A 21,995-nucleotide genomic window follows, 5' to 3' on the forward strand; every position below is an offset into this window, starting at 1 on the left:
TTTTTGGAGCCACATTTGTACTGGTAGTTCACTGTATGAAGAATTTTTGGGTATGATTTGGCACAGTTTACTTTAGTTAGCCCCAACATGTTTCCACATTTTTTGTGAGCTTTTGTGAGTATATAACATGTAAATTAAGGACTCATCTCATTCACCATGCTTAAATTTTATGATGTATATCATCGATTCTGCTCTCTAGACCTTAATTTCAAAATACTCATATGTCCTTATTTTCCATGTCCTGGCCGGGATTACTAAAGTGCCTAAAATGTCCAAATTTTGGCTTTGTTTTCCTATTGTTTTCATACTTGCTAAAAGTAATGACTGAAACGTAGTTTAACCAATAGCGTGCAGGTGTTATGCATAATCGACTATACAAGGTATTAGCCCCAACATGTTTTCACATTTTTTGTGAGCTTTTGTGAGTATATAACATGTAAATTAAGGACTCATCTCATTCACCATGCTTAAATTTTATTATGTATATCATCGATTCTGCTCTCTAGACCTTCATTTCAAAATACTCATATGTCCTTATTTTCCATGTCCTGGCCGGGATTACTAAAGTGCCTAAAATGTCCAAATTTTGGCTTTGTTTTCATACTTGCTAAAAGTAATGACTGAAACGTAGTTTAACCAATAGCGTGCAGGTGTTATGCATAATCGACTATACAAGGTTTGCGAGGTGGGATCTACAGAGAACAGTCAAAGCAAAGCAATGCAAATATGCTTACATATAATGTATACAGACTACAGAGCACGTCAATAAGAAAACAAAGCCAAAACCTGGGCATTTTAGAAATCCCAGCCAGGACAGGTCCAGGAAAAAGAGGACATATGGTCACCCTATTTTTAGAGAATCGTTCATGATCGATTCTTCAAAGTCTCAATTTAAAGCATGCGTCGTTTGGCTGCCAAACAAACCAGAGGATTTATGGTTATTGAAGACATACAAACAACCTTCAACATTCTTTGCTGAATATGATTGCAATCACAGGTGCAAACATCTCCTCCAGAATCAATCAAGATGTAATGGACACACTAAGACTCGAGTCTTTTAAAAAGCTCAGTGTCTGTAGATTGAGAAGATACAGCAGCAGTCTCGGCTCACTCCAGCTAAATGAGTAACTGACACATGGTCCTCATTTGTCTTCAGGGAAAAGCATTCCACCCTTTAATGGTATTATCCAGCCCTTTTTACACCCTGAACGTGCTTAATTTATTGAGCAGGTCTGGAGAATATCAAAGCAAGTGAGGACCCTCTGTCTCGCAGAGGAAACATTCTTCTCAAAGCCAGAATCATATGTGCTAAATCCAATCATCGATCATTTCGGGGCAGTCTCCCATCAGCAAACTTTATTTCCAGGCTCGGTGAGCTCTGATGCATGGGAAGCTTATCTACGCACAGCCAGATTTCAGAGCTACTGTATTAGAGAGCAGTTGAAGCATGCTTTCCAGGAGAACTGTTAACCCTTAACAAATGCCAATAATCTAGGTGTACTCGTTAAAGCTGTTCAACTCGCAGCTGGGATTAACATGCCACCTGAGCATGAAACTGATCATGTGACATACAGCCACTTGTAAAAGGTTTTTATTCTTAGCATTGCATTAGCATCAAAAAACGAGAATTCTGTTACAAATCTCTGCACTAGCCTGAATAATCTTTTACAAAAAAGTCCTGAACTGAACACCACAAAACTCGCTGCCTATTATTGCAGTTGGCCGCAGCTAAACAAAGTTAGAATGTTTCCCTTTTGCTCCGAGGCAAACAGATAACGTGGGAAATCCCAAAAAAAGATTGTTTTTTGGTGGATGAGGCCTTAAGCTGATGACACACAGTGCAACTCATTGGGTAATTTTGTTGGAAATGGGCAACGGCACTAGCTTGGGCAATGCTGAATAGGTTACTGTTGATTAGTTAGCTTGTCTTATCACATTGCCTACTTTCCAGCTGTCGTGTTTATCGTCTAACATGAGTTAGAGGCTGAGCAAACTTCAAATTTACTTCTAGCCAAGGCTTCATTTGCTGCCTGTTGTTGGCTTTAACATGTTCACACCCAAATATTTCAGGTATGTTGCATTCGACGCAAGAGGCACAAATATTTAAATACGTGAGATGGCAAAAAATGGATCGCTTATTTCCATTTGCTTGAAAACTAATGCAATATGAGCAAGACAAATACAAAAACATCAAGTAACGACAACTGACATTACAAACAGAAATCCAAACTCATGTCTATGGATGGATGATCATGAAAAGGCGTAACTGACACAACTGAAACATTTACTGGGGTGTAATGAGAAGGGAAGGTTTTTTTATTATTGTTAATTGTATAACTATCTTAAGAGTTTCACTCTTTGATCAGGGCCTGAGAGTGGGTGAATTATTCTTATATGTGGCTTTTATGTGAACCGAATTTTAAAACGAATACCATCTGATGAGCTGGTTTGAGTATTGTTTACTTTAAGTTGCTTATGAAGCACAATGTGAGATTGTGTTTTACCTTCTCATGCACATTATTTTAGATATTTTTGGCCATTACAGGCTATTATACAAAGAGAATGATGACATGCAATGAAACAGAGGAGCAAATAAGTCACTTGTTCTCATTTCATATTTTAAACTATTGTCAAATACACACAGAAACAGCAAAGACTTAGTTTAGTTTTCTGTGAAAATGAAGGTTTAAGTGTTCAATCTGAGGTGCTTTTTTATAATTGAAGATAACTACAATCAAAAATATTTATTTTATAGTACTTATTTAAATAAATGACAAAAACATATTATAATAAATGAAAATAATCATTTCTATATAAATTGGTAATGATATTTTTGCTAAGTTAATAATAAGAACAAATAAAACCTATTCAAGTGGTTTTTGAACAGACTGTGAAAACTAAACTGACTCCAGAAAGAGCACTTTTTAGGGCCAGGGCAATGTGAATATAACGAGAAATGGTTTCTTTCTCACTTGATTCACATTTCGCTCTGTTCAAATTGGTCTGAGTTTGGTTCTTTTAAATGTTTGGCCACACTGAGATATTTTATAAAACACTGTACTGCGTCTTAAACTGAATGAGGGTGCATTTTTCTCTTTGTCATCAGCATGGAGGGGATGATGGGGGAGAGAAGAGGAGGGGGTGCTCATGCGCTCCTGTACTGACCTGTGCTGGAAGTTGAGCGGCAGGGCACACCCTGCTGTGCTCCCCCCCAGCTCCCCCTCCCTCTGTGGGGTCCACTGCGCCGGTGCCTCCTCTGGCCAGCATCTGGACACAGGGCAACAGGGTGAGAGGCTCAGACAGCGCTGACATCTGCCCCCACCGTCCCAATGACATCCCACCCCATCCTCCCCTTACACTGGGACAACATACCCCCACAGTAATTAATACAGATCAAGAGAAGAAAAAAACATAAATCAAGTACCGTGGCATATGAGGATGGAATCAGAACAAGTCTGATTTTGCCAAAAAATGTTTGAAATGTCGAAACAAAGACCAAATCATTACCTACTAAATGCAAAGTAAACCTAAAGTCACATGAAAACAAAATGTGATGTTTAGCAGACTAGACTGCTGGACTAAAAATATCTAACCAACAAATATTAAAAACTTACTCAATTAATAAGCGATTTAGTGATATAACTTGCAGCTCTTTTCTGATGGATGTAATCTGGTCTGTCAACTCAGTTGACCTTATCTACCAATACTTGCAGTGACAACAACAGGCCAAAGCAAGTTAAGAAGTCTTGTGCATTTGATTTGTTTTAACATGCAATGAAAAAGCAATCCAGACAAGACCACGTCTTAACGCGCTCTTCCCTTTCTGAGCGAAGCACGTGCCTCCACTCAGCAAATAATGCAGGTTTGGGACACATTATACTAATTAATTTAAGAGGCATCATGATCCATTTAATGAGATACCACAACTGTGTATATTTCATTAGTCTCAAATAAAGGAAATCGGTTTATAAAAGACAGAAAAAAAAGAGAAATATGCATTGTAGTGTCCAAGAATGCTGAACGCACTAGGTAAAATCCCTCTGAAGCGGAGTAAAGCTCCCCACTCTGCAAATGAAGCTGCCTTCTCTGCCCTAAAACCATCCCACACTTGACAAAATAATAATGCATATTTCTCTCAGGTATCTGAACTATTTCAGGTCTGTGCAGAAGCACCGAAGGGCTTTTTTGTTTCATAACTGAAGGCGGCAATGGCTTATACTCAAGAATAACTGCAGAGTATCAGTGACAGAGAAGAAGTGACTAAAGAGAAAATGCATTTACGTCCATCACTAACAATATCTGGCATTATCCTTAAAGGAGTCGTTCACCAAAAAAAAAAGTCAATTCTGTCATTCACTCAACCTCATGTCAATGCGATGCTTTGAACAGTGTTTACACTGCCTTTTCCCATACAACTCAAAGCTCCCTTTGCTGCAGCTCTCAAATCTAATTCACTTCTGCATATTCAAACTTGCCATATTATGATCAGTTATGAGACACACAAGAACCAACAGTGCTTTGCATCATTAACATGACACATGCTGTGACAAATCTTCATGCCAGTTTGAAGATGCAGAAGTTCAAATTAGATTTGCGAGCTACAGCGGAGGGGAAAAAGTAGCAATAGGTTACCTTGAAGATTGATTTATACCTAATCTAGCTCTTAAAAATGTATTTTGTTATCTTTATTGTTGGGTATGATCCATGCAATAAAAAAAACACACTCTTACACTCTGGAAAACTTCAGACTCCCCTTGCTTCAAAACTTGGTTGAATGAAATGCTTCATGTTATACGAATAGAAGGTAGAAGTTCTTTTGAGCCTAACTTTTGCATTGTCAAATTTCAAACTGTGTGATTTTCTTGGATTTCATCAGGTCTGCATAATATACCCTTACAAAAAGTTCTCCCTGTAACAATTTTTGGACCTTTCTTAAGTCTACACTGAAAGAAATTAAGCACAGAAACAATTTTCACTCAGAAATTGCTGATACATTTCACAAACAAATAAAAGAAAGAAAGGGCAAGAAACACATTACATTAAACATGAAATTCTGAAGTAAAAACATCTGAAACAGTACTTTCTTGTCAAATATACTAAAAAAACAACAATATTTTTGTTTTATTGACAAATATGTGTAGGCTTATGTTGCGTATGTGGGGAATTCAGGTGAATTTGTCATTGAGTTGACTGAAAAACACAGTCTCAATATATCCTAGTGTAGGTGACATTATATCATTTTTAGTTTGAGCAAAAGCACTTAGCCTAATTTGGATGTTACTCCACAAGAAACATTTTGATTTGATTTTTTAACAGTTTGAAATGTCAAGTCTGTTTCTCACGTGAAGTTAACATATGGCTTCATAAGACTAACTCTGGTCATGTTAATTGCCATTTTATTCATTCTTATTCATTTATGGAGCTTGATTGCATTAGTCCCCATTCACTTTCATGACTTAGAAAACAGCAGCCAGGTCATCCAGCAAAATAATTAAAGAAATGTTCATTTGTAGGTGAAAAATTCCTTCTTTAGATGTTCAATCTTCAAATAGACCAACACACCATTAATCTCGTGGGTCTTTTGCACAAGTGAAACAAAAAGTCACCGCACAACACTAAGACCCAATAAACGCAGTATAGACATGAAAGCAATATGGGTGCGTTTTTAAGTTCCTTGTGTAGCGACCCTCCATCTCATTAATAGAAACTCAATTTGCGGACAGCTGCACACGCGCACACATTATAGGAGAATTGATTGCGCCCAACACACAATGAAAAGGATGAACACCAGGGAGGAGGAGGAGGGTGAAAGAGAAGTGAATTAATTACGAGAACCAGGTGGTCAAATGGCTTGGTGGAAAATCACAGGCTAATGACACATATACACGCGCATACGATCCCTCATTAAAAAGGCAGCTTTTGTCCAGGCTCGGCGGTTGGCGTTGACCTTTCAACTGATCGCAGGTCACTAGCGATCCATAAGAGATCAATTGCACCGCGGTCAATAGACATACATCGACTGTACGCGAGCAGAATCTGCGGGAAAAGGCGGGAAAGTCGTCAAACCGGTCGGCTGCTTTCATCTCGAGGTTAAGTCTGACGCTGTTTGACGGCGATGACTTAATTAAGCGCGCGCTGATCATTATCTATGCTAATGGCGAGGTAGCGCATTGTTCCGATTCATTTATCTAGCGGGGCCTCAACCTGGCAGGCGCTCACTGAAGACCAAATGGCTTCACAGAGCCCATGGGCTCCTGATGGCAAACGTATCGGTTGACCTCTAAAGCCTTTTTGGCCCCTTTTAGCAAAATCAGAGGAGAGAAATATACTTGCGTAATTATCATTTTGGAGCGTGTTTAGTGTGAATAGAAATCGGCGTTTCGTGCGTCGGCTAAAAATCTTTATACTCCAAAGATGTCGACAGTTTCAATCACACGGATCTCTAGTACTTTAATAATAAAAAAACTCGTTATAATAACTTTCGAGTACATTACCTAACTTTCAACCGGTTATTTAGTAAATGCATTTATACTTCAGCAGACGCCTTTATCCAAAGCAAGTCACTGAAACGTCAAATATCGCGACTGTTTCTCTAACTTTTAACAACTGGGAAGATGCAAGAACACCCAAACAAATGTAATCAAAACTAGCATTTTTTTTTTCTCTAGTAAAACTGTGTGCCTTAAGTGTAACATGAGCAATGGGTGCAATGCATTCTATCACATGCGATTTTCAGCCGACGCAATTATTTATAGTGTCTATATAGCGCAAAGCGATGTTAGATTTGATCTAGCTGCTGATGCACCAGCAGTTCCCTTCAGAGAAATTCTCGATGCTTTTCTTGAGCGCCTCGCGCAGCTCTTACCTCGCCTGCGCTTCGTCGAGGCTCTCGTCGGTGATGGCCATGATCTGCTGGAGAATATCCCCGATGTCTTGCGGCGGCTGCCCGAGGGACTGCTGCTTCCGAACCGAATCGGGGTCACCCACGTCGGCTTGGGAGAGTCCGCCGAGTCCGCCCATGCTAGCCAGCATTCGTGTCTGATCATCCATAATACCTCGAGCCGAACCTCGCCGTTTCCCCGCCGCGAACCAGTGAAAGCGTGTATCAGCGCCCTGTCTCCGCGACCATGAACCACCGACGGCGTGAACACAAGCGTGGAGCCGAACGACCCACTATTAGATGAGAAAACGATGAGAGTGCGACTGAAATGTGGGCTTTAGCCACATCAAAACGACGCGCGGTGGATGGATAAAGGTGGATAACCAGCTCGCGTGGAGAGGGGGGAAACAATGCTTTAATTCCAGAATCTAAAGCAAACCCCCGCACACTAGCACTCCCATAAAGCAGTCTAACAAGAAAATACAAGCGTCCCTGGAAATATGAAGTATCCCACGCGTGGCATCTCAAAGTATCGCTTCTCTAACCCGCTCACAGTCCGCGATAAAATCATTCATGTCCACAAACAACGCGACCAATCTGGCTGACAGCTATTAACGTTACAGTAGAAAAATCTCAGACGCTACTAACAAGCCGGACTAAACCAACCAGAGAGGCTAACAAGCTAATAGAGAGAGAGAGGGGGGGGGGACTCTCTGCTGGAAATAAATCGAAATAGAAACTCTAGCCTTCGCTTTTCAGCGTCCCCTCGCTCAGGAAAACGCAAAAACTCAACGGACAACACGAATCCCGAGAGCGGCGGAGGAGCGTCCCGGCTTTAACGCGCAATTCCGCGATCTCCGACACAATTGACTCGCAGTGTTGGCTAGCTGCTTAGCAGCGGGGCTAGCTAGCATTCGAGCGCTGCTAGCAACAGATTCACACGGGCTCCACAAACACCCCCGGGACCGACAGCAAACTGTGCGCGAAATGCCCCGGCTTTAGGTGGACTGCGCGAAACGGCTCAGAATGGCGACGCTCAGCTCCATGCCAGCCGACTCGACTTAGTTGGTTTGTTCCCGAGCAGTGGTGCTGTCGAAGAAAGACTTGCCCCTCTCGTGTGTTTCTGCCCTCCTCGGCGGCTCTTTCTCCCCCTCTGAGCTACTACATGGAGCCATACGTCACCATCGCGCACAAAAGAGCCGCGGCTGCGCGACGCCTCTAGGGGCGACACCGAGCGCGCAGACGCCTCTAGGGGCGACACCGAGCGCGCAGACGCCTCTAGGGGCGACACCGAGCGCGCAGACGCCTCTAGGGGCGACACCGAGCGCGCAGACGCCTCTAGGGGCGACACCGAGCGCGCAGACGCCTCTAGGGGCGACACCGAGCGCGCAGACGCCTCTAGGGGCGACACCGAGCGCGCAGACGCCTCTAGGGGCGACACCGAGCGCGCAGACGCCTCTAGGGGCGACACCGAGCGCGCAGACGCCTCTAGGGGCGACACCGAGCGCGCAGACGCCTCTAGGGGCGACACCGAGCGCGCAGACGCCTCTAGGGGCGACACCGAGCGCGCAGACGCCTCTCGTTACGTTTGTAAACAACTTGCGCGTCTCAAGCATTGAAGCTTTAACCGATCTAAGAAATAAAACGCGTAAATGTATAGAATTTTTGAATCAAATTTCTTATCACCTCTAGTAGTTTCTGTTTGTTCCTTTGATGCTATTATGTAATTGATAAGTTAAAACACTGTGATTCTCTATATTTGTTTGTTGGGTTAATGTTCTTATGTAAAAAAAAAAAAGTCAGTTAGTTTACGTTGCACAGGGGAAAAAAACAACACTTGCGCGTCTCTTTCAAACGCATCGCATGCAGGTTCTTCGTGGAAGTGGATTTTGTGTAGTAACCATAGCTGAACCATAGCTTTGAACAAGACCATGGTAACCACTGGTAAAACAATGAATGAGTACATTATATTTTAGCATAGAAGCGGTTTTGAATATTCTGCTGGTAATTTACAGGCATATGAAAAACCGAAAATGTGATTTTCTTGTTTAGTTTTGCTTTTAAAGAAAAAACTTGTCATATACTCACCTCATGTTAATACAAACCTGTATGAATGACTTTCTTCTGCAAAAGACACAGAAAATATTTTGAGAAAGGTCTCTTTTTGGTCTATACACTGAAAGTCAATGGGAACCTAAACTTTTATCAACATTCTTCAAACGATCTTTCGTGTGCCACAGAAAAATTTAGATCAGACATTTGGGCCTGGTTTCACACAGGTCTTAAATTAAGCCAGGACTAAGTTAGTTCAATTAGGACATTTAAGTAGTTTTTTATATATATATATATATATATATAAACGTGCCTTAGAAAAAAACATTACTGGGATGCATCTTGAGACAAAACAATGGCTCTGATATATTTTGAGATATGTCAGTGCAAGTTTCTTTCAGTTGAAATCGCTCAGACATGCATTTTAGTCTGGGACTAGCCTTAAGCCTGGTCTGTGAAACTGGGGGTTGGTGTCTTTACTACGTTTTACATTTATACACATTATTTTTTGGTTCAATGTGCCACAGGACCGGAAATTACTTTCTTTTGGTTTCTCAAGTTTTGGTTACCAATGACATCCATTATATGGGAAGAAAAAAAAGTACTGAGTTTGTCTTTGTGTCCTGCAGAAGAACAAAAGTCATACAGGTTTGGTACAACATGAGGATGAGTGAAAAACAGATTTAAATTTTTTTGGTGAACTATACCTTTAAAATATGACTTAACAGTATAGTCTAGTGTGTCCATTACAGTACAATATATTTATTCTGCATGTAAAAACAATCAATAGCTTTACACATGCATAAGAAAACAGATTATTAGCAAAAGGTTTATTATATATATGTATATATGTGTTCATAAAAGCTCCACAGTATTCACTTGACGGCGAAGTAAAATTGACCATAATTATCTAACAAAAATATTATTAATATTATTTTCATGTTCTGTCCATATGAATGGCTAAGTATAACATCACTTATTTAAATCAATGTCTTTTTTTCAAGTGCACGGACAGTTCAGATTAAAAATAAGTGGTCCCAATTTTTTTTTTGCAAACGTGGACGTTTGGGGTAGTTCATCACTCAGAGAGAAAAGACAGGCTTCTCAGATGAATGGGTGCTGGAATATGTGGAGGGGAGAGACTCAGCCTGGAGCATTTCAATGGGAGTTTGATGATGTGTGTGCAGAGACAGGAATGGGACAAAAGTGGTCCTGGTTTATGCTGACGCGTAGCACATCTCTCGGCTGCAATCGAACACTAATCAATCTGAAGTGAGAATGAGAATATCAGAGAACAAACTGTAACCTGAACTCGTTATCACAGCGTTGCTTTCACACAGCGAGATTTTGAGCAATTGTAAATCTATATTTTTTTCCATCTTTCTCCTTTCATTTCTTAGACGATGGACAAAGCGGTCCTGTGGCCCCCGTGGTAAAATGAACCACAAAATTATATGTATATATCTTGCATAAGGCATACATGTATTTTAATAATAAAGATTCTGTTCTGCTTATTACACTTACTTAAACTTGGAGCATGATTTAAAGGAGCAGTTCACCCCAAAATGGACAGAGGACTCATACTGTAGCCCTAAAGCAAGGGTTTGAAGTTAAAAACGTTTTGATGGATTTATTGCAAACACACAGCTTTTCACTTCTCAAGACATTAGCTGGACTGGAGTTGTGTGGATTACTTGTGATGTTTTTCTCAGCTGTTTGGACTATTACTCTGACGGCACCCATTCACTGCACAGGATCCACTGATGAGCAAATTATGTACTGCTTAATTTCTCCAGAAACAAACCCATTTACATCTTTCTTGGATGACCTGAAGGCGAGTAAATCGTGAGCAAATGTTCATTTTGGGTGAACTACTCCTTTAATATGCCCAGCAACAAAAAGACCATCTGATTTTTACTCCATACACAATGTTCCAAAGGTTTTGTTTTTTTGCAGTGATGACATATTGAACCACCATTTTGGGTTCCTCAAATGACCTTCCAGTGAACCATTTTTTCTTAATTTGAAGAACATTTTAATCTAAACAGCCTTTTTCCATGATAAAGAACATTTTGTCTGAAGAAAAGGTTCAGAGGATGTTAAAGGTTCTTCATGGAACCATAGATACCAATAAAGCACCTTTATTTTTGAGAGTGTATCTACGTGGGATACTACTACATCACATGCATACATTAATCTTTGTCAAATGACATTTAATTTAAAAGTATTTGCCACCATGAGAATAGTTTTTCCTCTCTTGACTGTGAATAGGTATTCTTCTTAAATCTGTTTGAGGCAGATGCACCCTCGGCCCACAAGCGCTGAGCCTCATTTTCATCTAAATAAGAATCGATCCCTCTTGCTGTGCCACCCCCAGTGCTTCTAACGCTTAACCCCACTCTCCTGCTACACCACCTCCATCCCTACATTAACACAGAAAACTAAATACAAGCCAAGTCTAATCAGCCCGCGTGTGCAGGAGAAAAAAATGACCTCGTTTTCCAGCTCTTGAGATCGAAACGGTTAAAGGTTTTCTTTTGGGATTGTTAAAACGTCTGTCTTCAATTTCTCAGATCACAGTGGACAAAGTATTGAGAACGAACGCTGCTTTGTTCGAACACAGATATTATTATTATGCCATGGGAGTTCAGAGCAGGTCGTGTTTAGTCTTGTGGGCATGGAAATGTGATATAAACAGAGAGGATGTGAAGTGGAGAAATCACTGGGAAAATCTTCTAAGCCTGCGTCTTGCTCAGCAGCCCTGTGTGATGGTGAATAGAGAACAAGGGCTGGACGTGTGGGGGAAGGGGTCACGGGACGCACAAGAACAAACATAATAGACTGCTAAAAGGCCCTCAAAGAGCTCATGACTAAAGCCCAAAGGCCAGTGTCTTTTCTTTAAGCTAATATTGATGACTTAAAGCGTATAAATACTAGCTTGCAATGTTTGTCCTGGAAACAAGACACCAGCACAAACTGTTTATTCAATTTTACCATTCAGGCAGAAGGTGATGGATCCAGTGATGGATGAATGAATATCATTCTTAGTCCATTAGACATACAGGACAATTTAAAGACTGTTTAAAAGCATTTGGGGGCTAAACACGGAATCAAATCTTTCTTTTTTACATGACAAAAAAAAAAAGGTTTGAAGCAAATGTCAAGGCATTTAATTATATTCAGAAATCTGTAAAATTGTGAAAAACAAAACCCTATACAGACCTACACGGGTTAAAGTAGGGCTTTGAATAACTAGGTGAATAACTAGTCTGCCATCTAGTGTCCATCTTTGCACTTCATGTACACATCCCGAACCTTTTCCTCACTAAATCGAGAACATTAAGCAAAACAGTCAGACATTGAAGACAATTCAATATTCATCAGCTATTTATATTACTGTCCACATAGAGAAAGCAAGAGCAGACTATGCACCTGTACGTCTAGTATGAATGTATATACTTTTTATCCAAATTACTGGTTAATATAAAAATGACATGCATTTTGATATAGCAAAAAGTAGAAATGTTAGATTTAAAAGAAATAATGCAGAACCAAAATGCTCTTATCAGATCACAGAGCTTTTCTGTGGAAGCTCAGCATCCTACAGAAGTCATTACAGCTCTGTAAACTAAGAGGAAACACTAGATATGGGTCCTTTTATCAGCTGTCTGACTGGAGATGAAGGGAGATTCTGAAATCCAGCCCTGGCAGCTGTGAGAAAAACAAACAAACAGAAAAACCCAGCGCTTAATGCAATACACTGGACTCAATAAAAAGCAACTGGCACAATCAAGGCAGCTCCCACTGAATTGTATTTCATGTGATTTTACATCAAACGTAGTGCTATTTTTCAAACACCACGTTTGTCGTTGATGTTTTGCACTTAATTGTCAATTAGATTTTTTAACGTTTTTGAAAGACTGCATTTATTTAATACTAAATATTTAATACAAAATACAGTAAAAAGTAATATTGTGAAATATTACTACAACGTAAAAAGCTTTCTATTTGAATACATTTTTAAATGTAATTTATTCCTCTCTCGCTCATATATATATGTATATTATATACACACATACTGTACATACACACACACACACACATATATATATATATATAGCAGCAGCTGTGATTTCTCATGGAAAGACAGCAGCTCCCTCATTATACAACACTGTGAATCCATCTGTGAAGAAAGACAACTGCACATGACAGCAGCTCTCAAAACTGCTTTTTAAAAGAACATGACATATAACCAGTTCTCTAATTTATCAATTCTACATTGCAAATTACTTCATTTTTATTTCTGGGCACCATGAAATAACACAAAATACATGGCATGACCAGTGTAGTCTAATTCACAAAATGAAACTTATGAGCCAGCTCTCTCTTTTTTTTTATAACTCCAAAAACATCACAAATCAGTCTTGAGCTCACTCACTGAATAAAACAGACTGGAACAGTGACTTATTTAACAAAGTTTTGTCATTTAACTCGTGTATATCTACATAGTTAACACAGCGTTAAAAATATGCCACCAAAAAGTAGTATTATTTTTCTTTAAGGAACGTATTCTGACCTGCGCTTATTAAAACATATAAACAAATAAGTGAACATACTAAATTGTATTATATTTTAAATGATTAAAATCTTCTTTGTGACAAATGGGTAAAACCTCATGGTTTGAAGCTTTTTGTTAGATGAACTATTTTTACACAATATCATTTTAGTGGGTGTCTTCCATAAATAAAGGTAGAAATGTATGATAGTCATCATTTTTTGCTCAGAAAAAAATTTAATGAAACAGGACACATTATAATATACAAAAAAACTAAAGAAAAAACAAATAAATAAATAAAGCTGTATTTAACTTTTATTGTTTTAATGCTTCAAAAACCTTTATTCGCCTTTGACCCAGTTATATTATAATTCAAAATTTACTTTTGTCTCAAAGCCCTCAATTTTATTTTTGGTCCTTTGTCGTAAAATGTTTGGGCCCCTCTGGTATAGTTGCCATAAAATGGTAACGCAAACATAGCATTTAATAGCAAAAATGTCAACATTTATAGCAAATATACAAATTGCCACAAATTTCTTTGTGATAAGGCTAGTGAATATGTTGGCAGAACTACTAAACCGGACTAATTTCTATGGCTCTCAGGTCTGAATATATACTGTATTTGAGTCCTGAAGAACAAAGCATCACGGTCTCACCACTAGCTCCATGTTTCTGAGTAGTTTTTGCTGTCCCATGAGTACCTCCTTGTAGTCAGGTTTGTTCAGAATGAGCCAACTCTGTGAGGACTTTGCAAAGCATGATGGGTCCAGTGGCACCCCCTTCTCTTCACCCCACTCCACACATCTGCAACGGGAAAGAGATGTACAGCTAACAAACCAATTCAAAGCGAATGAATCTGAGCATCCTTCTGTATCCATGTGTGCTGGTGTGTTTATGTAGTTGTGCTCACTTGTCTATTTCGGCAGCTTTGCTCCGATGTTTGTTCAATAGTGACTCCCATGACATACTTTCAGCCTGTAACCTACATGAGGACATTGCCATGGCAAACGCAGTCATAAAATGAATTAGATGTCCACTGTAATGTCTTAGGTGGACAAGAGCAGAGAATTACCTGTTAATGTCCTCCTGAATGTGTGCAGTGGTCATGTTAACAACAGGGTCACTGCACATAGAGAGAGAGAGAGAGAGAGAGAAATGTAATAAACTGGAGTGTGCTTCAGGATCGAAGGACTAATGATGAATGAATGTAATCAACACAGAAAAACTGACTGACCTCTCAACAGTTGGAAGTGAATTCTGAGTTTCTCTTCTGATGTCTTTAGCCAGACCGTCCCACTCTTCATGTAAAGATTCAACTGGAAGTGAATAGCATTCATATAAATATCACTAAATATATTTTATAGGGATGTAACGATTACCGGTTTGACGATAAATCGTGATAAAATACTCCACGGTTAGTATTACTGTTTCATATTTTAATTATCACTATAACCGTATTTGATTGCCGCGATTTGAACAACTAAGGATAAATAAATACTGTCCAGCACAGGGCTCCAGAGTGCGACCAAATGGGTGGATTTTGCGATAATTTTTTCTGCCCGTGCGACTAAATTTGTGCGGTCGCACTGGCGCGACCACCGCATTGTTTAACTCATAAGCGCTGCCATATCTGTTGCATGTGAGAAACATCAAACGAAACTGAAAGCATGATGCGAATATTGAGGAAAGGATGGATGGTTTTCATGCTAAAGTAACGTAAAAGACCGCTTCTTAAAGCAAAGGTGAACATGTTGGTATTCTTGTGGGGAGGAAAAAAAACATGCAAGCACCGTCACCGACAGCAAGTTTAGTTTTACTTTTCTTTTTGTTTTCATTTTGAAAAGCTTGTTATCTTTGCTGTTTACCTCACCTTATGCTATGTAAGCTCTCTTTTTTTATTTGATTCCTCAGTGTTTGCTAAACGATCTGTAATTTATTAGTCGGTATATAATACAGCATGTGGTGTAGCCATGCCATGCCTAGTCTTATTCGTTTTTTGTTAATAAACGTTTTGTAAGCTAGTTTGTCATTTATCTTACCGTTTTATTGTTGTTATGCTTTTTAATTAAGAATAACAATGAATCCATCTTTTGTTTTAGTCTGAAGAAGTGAAATATGTATAGATGCATGTAAGCAAATCAGACAATTATCTTTTCTTGTAAAACGTGACACCAAGATCGCGAATTCGAAAGTGAAAGCATCCGAATCCCGGCTTATAACATGACGGGAAACTACCGTTCACAAAATTTAAATCACAAATAATACTGATGAAAAAGAAGGGGTTGAATGTTAACCACTTTCGTTTTCATATAACTATAAACTATGATAAAAGTTCATCAGCATGCATTGATTAATCCCTAAAAATAAAAATATTGCAACCAAATCATGTGCTGGTGTGACCAACTGAGAAAGTTAGTCGCAAAAGAGCGACCAGTGGGAAGAATGAGTCTGGAGCCCTGAAGCATAAAACACAGTTTTATTACATTCGATATTTGATATTTATATTAAATATGTGAACATGCTATAAGATAAACTGTTGTCAGTCATGTTGTCATTTAAAATCCGGACATCATTGGAAATGTTATTGTTTTAGATATGCAAACAAAAACTCATTTTATTTGTTGTTTGTTGATTTTAAATATAAAACTTGGTGAAGTGATTTGTGTGTCAGTACTTTTTGAACATCTCCAGCACATTTCAACAATACCGTGAAAATACTGATAACCGTGATCATTTTGGTCACTATAATCGTGATAAGAAATGTTCATACGTTACATCCCTAATATTTTAGATATAATTATAAATAGGATTATATTTTGGACAACATTCGGTAAGTACGGGCCTTTTCTGAGACGAACCCTAATAGATGAGGTTTTGTTGAAATTACAAAACATTTTGTTTGGAAATACAGTGGGGCAAAAAAGTATTTAGTCAGCCACCAATTGTGCAAGTTCTCCCACTTAAAAAGATGAGAGAGGCCTGTAATTTTCATCATAGGTATACCTCAACTATGAGAGACAAAATGAGAAAAAAAATCCAGAAAATCACATTGTAGGATTTTTAAAGAATTTATTTGCAAATTATGGTGGAAAATAAGTATTTGGTCAATAACAAAATTTAATCTCAATACTTTGTTTCTGAGTTTCTCTTCTGATGTCTTTAGCCAGACCGTCCCACTCTTCATGTAAAGATTCAACTGGAAGTGAATAGCATTCATATAAATATCACTAAATATATTTTATAGGGATGTAACGATTACCGGTTTGACGATAAATCGTGATAAAATACTCCATGGTTAGTATTACTGTTTCATATTTTAATTATCACTATAACCGTATTTGATTGCCGCGATTTGAACAACTAAGGATAAATAAATACTGTCCAGCACAGGGCTCCAGAGTGCGACCAAATGGGTGGATTTTGCGATTATTTTTTCTGCCCGTGCGACTAAATTTGTGCGGTCGCACTGGCGCGACCACCGCATTGTTTAACTCATAAGCGCTGCCATATCTGTTGCATGTGAGAAACATCAAACGAAACTGAAAGCATGATGCGAATATTGAGGAAAGGATGGATGGTTTTCATGCTAAAGTAACGTAAAAGACCGCTTCTTAAAGCAAAGGTGAACATGTTGGTATTCTTGTGGGGAGGAAAAAAAACATGCAAGCACCGTCACCGACAGCAAGTTTAGTTTTACTTTTCTTTTTGTTTTCATTTTGAAAAGCTTGTTATCTTTGCTGTTTACCTCACCTTATGCTATGTAAGCTCTCTTTTTTTATTTGATTCCTCAGTGTTTGCTAAACGATCTGTAATTTATTAGTCGGTATATAATACAGCATGTGGTGTAGCTATGCCATGCCTAGTCTTATTCTTTTTGTTAATAAACGTTTTGTAAGCTAGTTTGTCATTTATCTTACCGTTTTATTGTTGTTATGCTTTTTACATGCCATGCCTAGTCTTATTCGTTTTTTGTTAATAAACGTTTTGTAAGCTAGTTTGTCATTTATCTTACCGTTTTATTGTTGTTATGCTTTTTAATTAAGAATAACAATGAATCCATCTTTTGTTTTAGTCTGCAGAAGCGAATTATGTATAGATGCATGTAAGCAAATCAGACAATTATCTTTTCTTGTAAAACGTGACACCAAGATCGCGAATTCGAAAGTGAAAGCATCCGAATCCCGGCTTATAACATGACGGGAAACTACCGTTCACAAAATTTAAATCACAAATAATACTGATGAAAAAGAAGGGGTTGAATGTTAACCACTTTCGTTTTCATATAACTATAAACTATGATAAAAGTTCATCAGCATGCATTGATTAATCCCTAAAAATAAAAATATTGCAACCAAATCATGTGCTGGTGTGACCAACTGAGAAAGTTAGTCGCAAAAGAGCGACCAGTGGGAAGAATGAGTCTGGAGCCCTGAAGCATAAAACACAGTTTTATTACATTCGATATTTGATATTTATATTAAATATGTGAACATGCTATAAGATAAACTGTTGTCAGTCATGTTGTCATTTAAAATCCGGACATCATTGGAAATGTTATTGTTTTAGATATGCAAACAAAAACTCATTTTATTTGTTGTTTGTTGATTTTAAATATAAAACTTGGTGAAGTGATTTGTGTGTCAGTACTTTTTGAACATCTCCAGCACATTTCAACAATACCGTGATAATACTGATAACCGTGATCATTTTGGTCACTATAATCGTGATAAGAAATGTTCATACGTTACATCCCTAATATTTTAGATATAATTATAAATAGGATTATATTTTGGACAACATTCGGTAAGTACGGGCCTTTTCTGAGACGAACCCTAATAGATGAGGTTTTGTTGAAATTACAAAACATTTTGTTTGGAAATACAGTGGGGCAAAAAAGTATTTAGTCAGCCACCAATTGTGCAAGTTCTCCCACTTAAAAAGATGAGAGAGGCCTGTAATTTTCATCATAGGTATACCTCAACTATGAGAGACAAAATGAGAAAAAAAAATCCAGAAAAACACAATGTAGGATTTTTAAAGGATTAATTGGTAAATTCCTCTGTAAAATAAGTATTTGGTCACCTACAAACAAGCAAGAGTTCTGGCTCTCACAGACCTGACTAAATACTTTTTTGCCCCACTGTATAAGAATGTGTTGAAAATGACCCTTCCCCAAATACACTACCATTCAAAAGTTTTTTTTTTTTTTTTTTTTTTTTTTTTTTTTTTTTTTTTTTTTTTTTTTTTTTTTTGGATTAAACAAAATAAATATATTAAAAAGTGATCATACTAGATTTTATTATATTTTAAATTATTAAAAACTTTTTTTCTGAGAAATGGGTAGGTTTGAAGGATAGTGGCAAAAATTGGTAAATATTAAAAAAATTAATTATTATTATAAATTTTTTTTTTTAATCAATGCTTTTATTCAGCATGGACACATTAAATTGATCAAAAGTGTAAGTAAAGACATTTATAATGTTACTAAATATTTTTAATATATTTTTAAATAAATGATATCCTTTTCAACTTTCGGTTCATCAAAGAATCCTAAACACCTAAATCAGTTTCCACAAAAATATTCTGCAGCTCAACTGTTTTCAACATTGATAATAATAATAAATGTTTCTTGAGCAGCAAATCATCATATCAGAGTGATTTCTGAAGATCATGTGACACTGAAGAAGACTGGAGTAATGATGCTGAAAATACAGCTTTGCATCACAGGAATTAATTACATTTTAAAATATATTTAAATATGAAACACTTATTTTAAATTGTAATAATATTTCATAATATTACTATTTTTACTGTATTTTTTAATCAAATAAATGCAGCCTTGGTGAGCATGAGGCCCTTTAAAGAAAACATTTAAAAATCGTACCAATCCCAAAACTTTTGAACGGTAGTGTGTTATAACTGTATAACTTCCAGCTTGTTGCAAATACTCTTTATTTAATGAACAAATATTTTAGTAAAGTTATCCCCCAAAATGGTAAAGAAAACTTAACACGTAATATATACTAAAAACAGATAATTCCTGTGTGTTGAAGCTAGTGAAAATGTTTGCAGGACAAGTACAAATGTGAACGACTGGCTCGACCGGGACACCCTGACTTACCTTGAGTCTGGAGTGTCTCTGTATCAACACCAGGAACAGTGTACAGACTATTTTTGGCCCTCTTCACTGTCCTCTATGTACAACCAGGCAAAATAAATGGTTAGACTAGAAAGTAGAAAAGGTGAGAAAGTGGATTCATGGTCACAATGACAAAGCTGAATTGAATTTCCTTCATAATATGCATTTTAAAGACCTGCATAGCAGCTTTAATTAGCATCTCCAGCCTCTCATTATCAGGTAAAGACAGACTGACGGTTTCACACAGAGCTAAAAGACACAAAGAGAAGAGAAAATCAACACAATCCGAAACAACTCCAGCATGACGTCCGGTGAAAGTGTCTTTGGTTGGGCACTCACGCTGTGAGGAGCAGGAGAAAGCCGGCAGAGAGCGTCTGCCTCTGGACGATCTCCTCCAGGATTTCCTCCGTGAGCGAGGGCTTCGTTCTGGAGCAGTAACGGTCACACTTTCCCTCGTACGGTCCTCAGCAGAGCTCATCTTCGAGTCCTCCTCTCCTAAAAGCTGCATCGCTGCAGGAGCAGGTGACTTCTGAGGAGGACCGGAGATGTGGCTACTGTCATCATGAGACCGTTTGACTCCATGAGACACTTCTGAGACCTAGTTGAGACGGACGAATTGGAAACACATCACAGCATTAGATACACATATCCATGCATTTGTCACATGACTAAAGATATTGGAAGCTGTAATGAAGCGTAATGACATTTTAAAAGCATAACTAAGGAAGAAGCCAGTCTCAAAATATAACAGGCACTAAGCATGATAATGATTTTTGGATATAATGATCTTTTAAACGACAGTCTGTTTTTGAAAGTCACTCATGCTCACCGATGCTGCATTAAATTGATCACAGTAAAACACACAGGCCTGGTTTCACAGACAGGGCTTAGACTAAATCAGGATTAGGCCATGGTTCAATTAGGGCTTTTAAGTCATTTTTATAAACGTGCCTTTAAAAAAAAACATCACTAGTGTCCCTCTAGAGACAAAACAAAGGCACTGATATATTTTAAGATCAACCAGTGCAAGATTCTTTCAGTTGAAACAGCTCAGACTTACATTTTAGTCTGGGATAAGCCTCGTCTGTGAAACCGGGGGACAGTAAAAAAATAAATAAATAATAATAATAATAATAATATTGTGAAATATTATTACAATTTAAAATGTGAACTGAATTTTGCAGCCATTACGTCAGTTTTCACTACCACATAATCCTCCAGAAATGATTTTAATATGCCAATTGGCTAAATCCCAAAAGTTTGAAAGGTACATTTAAAAACAACCGAAAACAGATTTACCCTGGTATTGACGTTGCTGGCATCACACCTGTGCGAGACATTAAATGGTCATATAAGTTACATTCCAACACAAGGCAAACATCTTCTTCATATAGAAATTATCATCACACGTCAACGGGAAACATTTAGTACTTATACCGTATTCCCCATGTTATAAATAATGAAACACTCACGGTTCGATCTCTTCACTCTGGAGCTCCGCCATTTTCTTTCAAAGACCGCGCGCAGTGTCAAACATGCCCCGCCCACTTTCATGTCACCGTGATGGTTCTTGGGAACTGTAGTCATATTACATTAGCGTGACATTACACATGACGATTCTCATGTTTTGATTTGTGACTATTACAAAAAATCTGATAAACTATTATCCTACGGTGGCCGAGAAGTGCAAAAAAAAATCACAATTTTGAAAACAAAATAACTAATTACAAACGCAAATGCAAGTCTAAAAAACACAACAACAATTCAGAAAACAAAATGACAATTCAGAAAACATTATAACAAGTCAGAAAACACAATGACAATTCCGAAAACAAATTAACAAGTCAGAAAACACAAGGACAAATCAGACAAACCGGAAAAGGTAGGTATAGTTTGAGACAGTGCCATTGGTTTGGGATTACTCACCGCTGATTGGACGAGACATCTGTCAATCAACGTGTACAGGAAGAACCAGCCGAAGAACAGCAGAGTCGTGGTAGAAAGTTCGGAGATGGTATTAAAGTAGCTCAGTTTAAATGTGTTGTATGAATCGCCCTTACTATGGAATAAAAAAATACGGGGTGTCTATTTACATTTAGTTAAAAGTGGCTGTAAAACATCTGCTCCAGTAGCACAGATGGATGAGCGTGCCCTTGGCTTTTTGACGCGATCGACCCGGGTTCGATCCCGCCTTTCGCCGAACTTTTTTTCCCTCCGTTTTCAAATCTTGTAATAGCAATGGATTCTATTTACACTAAGTGAAAATAGCAGTATTTTTAGCAATATGCTATTTACACTAAGTGCAAATACCTAGTTACACTATGTTAAAATAGCAGGATTTCTACTATCAAGTATACTGCTTCTTGCAA

At 38.0% G+C, this 21,995-nt stretch overlaps 2 protein-coding genes across 2 annotated transcripts; both read right to left on the minus strand.

The window, feature by feature from the left end:
- Nucleotides 1-667: 667 nt before the first annotated feature.
- On the minus strand, nt 668-8,426 carry LOC107587987 (pre-B-cell leukemia transcription factor 1-like). Its single transcript, XM_016275969.1, has 3 exons — nt 6,866-8,426; nt 3,166-3,267; nt 668-692 (listed from the first exon to the last, which is right to left on the minus strand). Exons 1-3 carry the CDS (start codon nt 7,048-7,050, stop codon nt 668-670), a joined length of 312 nt encoding a protein of 103 aa, XP_016131455.1. The 5' UTR covers nt 7,051-8,426.
- Nucleotides 8,427-12,208: 3,782 nt separating this feature from the next.
- LOC107587988 (kinetochore-associated protein DSN1 homolog) lies at nt 12,209-21,179 on the minus strand. The gene is made up of 11 exons (XM_016275970.1): nt 21,099-21,179; nt 20,926-20,953; nt 19,966-20,224; nt 19,802-19,875; nt 19,609-19,681; nt 14,722-14,803; nt 14,560-14,610; nt 14,398-14,469; nt 14,144-14,291; nt 13,054-13,115; nt 12,209-12,257 (listed from the first exon to the last, which is right to left on the minus strand). The coding sequence occupies exons 1-11, from the start codon at nt 21,128-21,130 to the stop codon at nt 12,209-12,211; spliced, it is 930 nt and encodes a 309-aa protein (XP_016131456.1). The 5' UTR covers nt 21,131-21,179.
- Between the last annotated feature and the right edge of the window lie 816 nt (nt 21,180-21,995).

The sequence above is a fragment of the Sinocyclocheilus grahami genome, unplaced genomic scaffold (assembly GCF_001515645.1).
Source record: "Sinocyclocheilus grahami isolate Dianchi unplaced genomic scaffold, SAMN03320097.WGS_v1.1 scaffold97.1, whole genome shotgun sequence".
Classification (NCBI taxonomy): domain Eukaryota; kingdom Metazoa; phylum Chordata; class Actinopteri; order Cypriniformes; family Cyprinidae; genus Sinocyclocheilus; species Sinocyclocheilus grahami.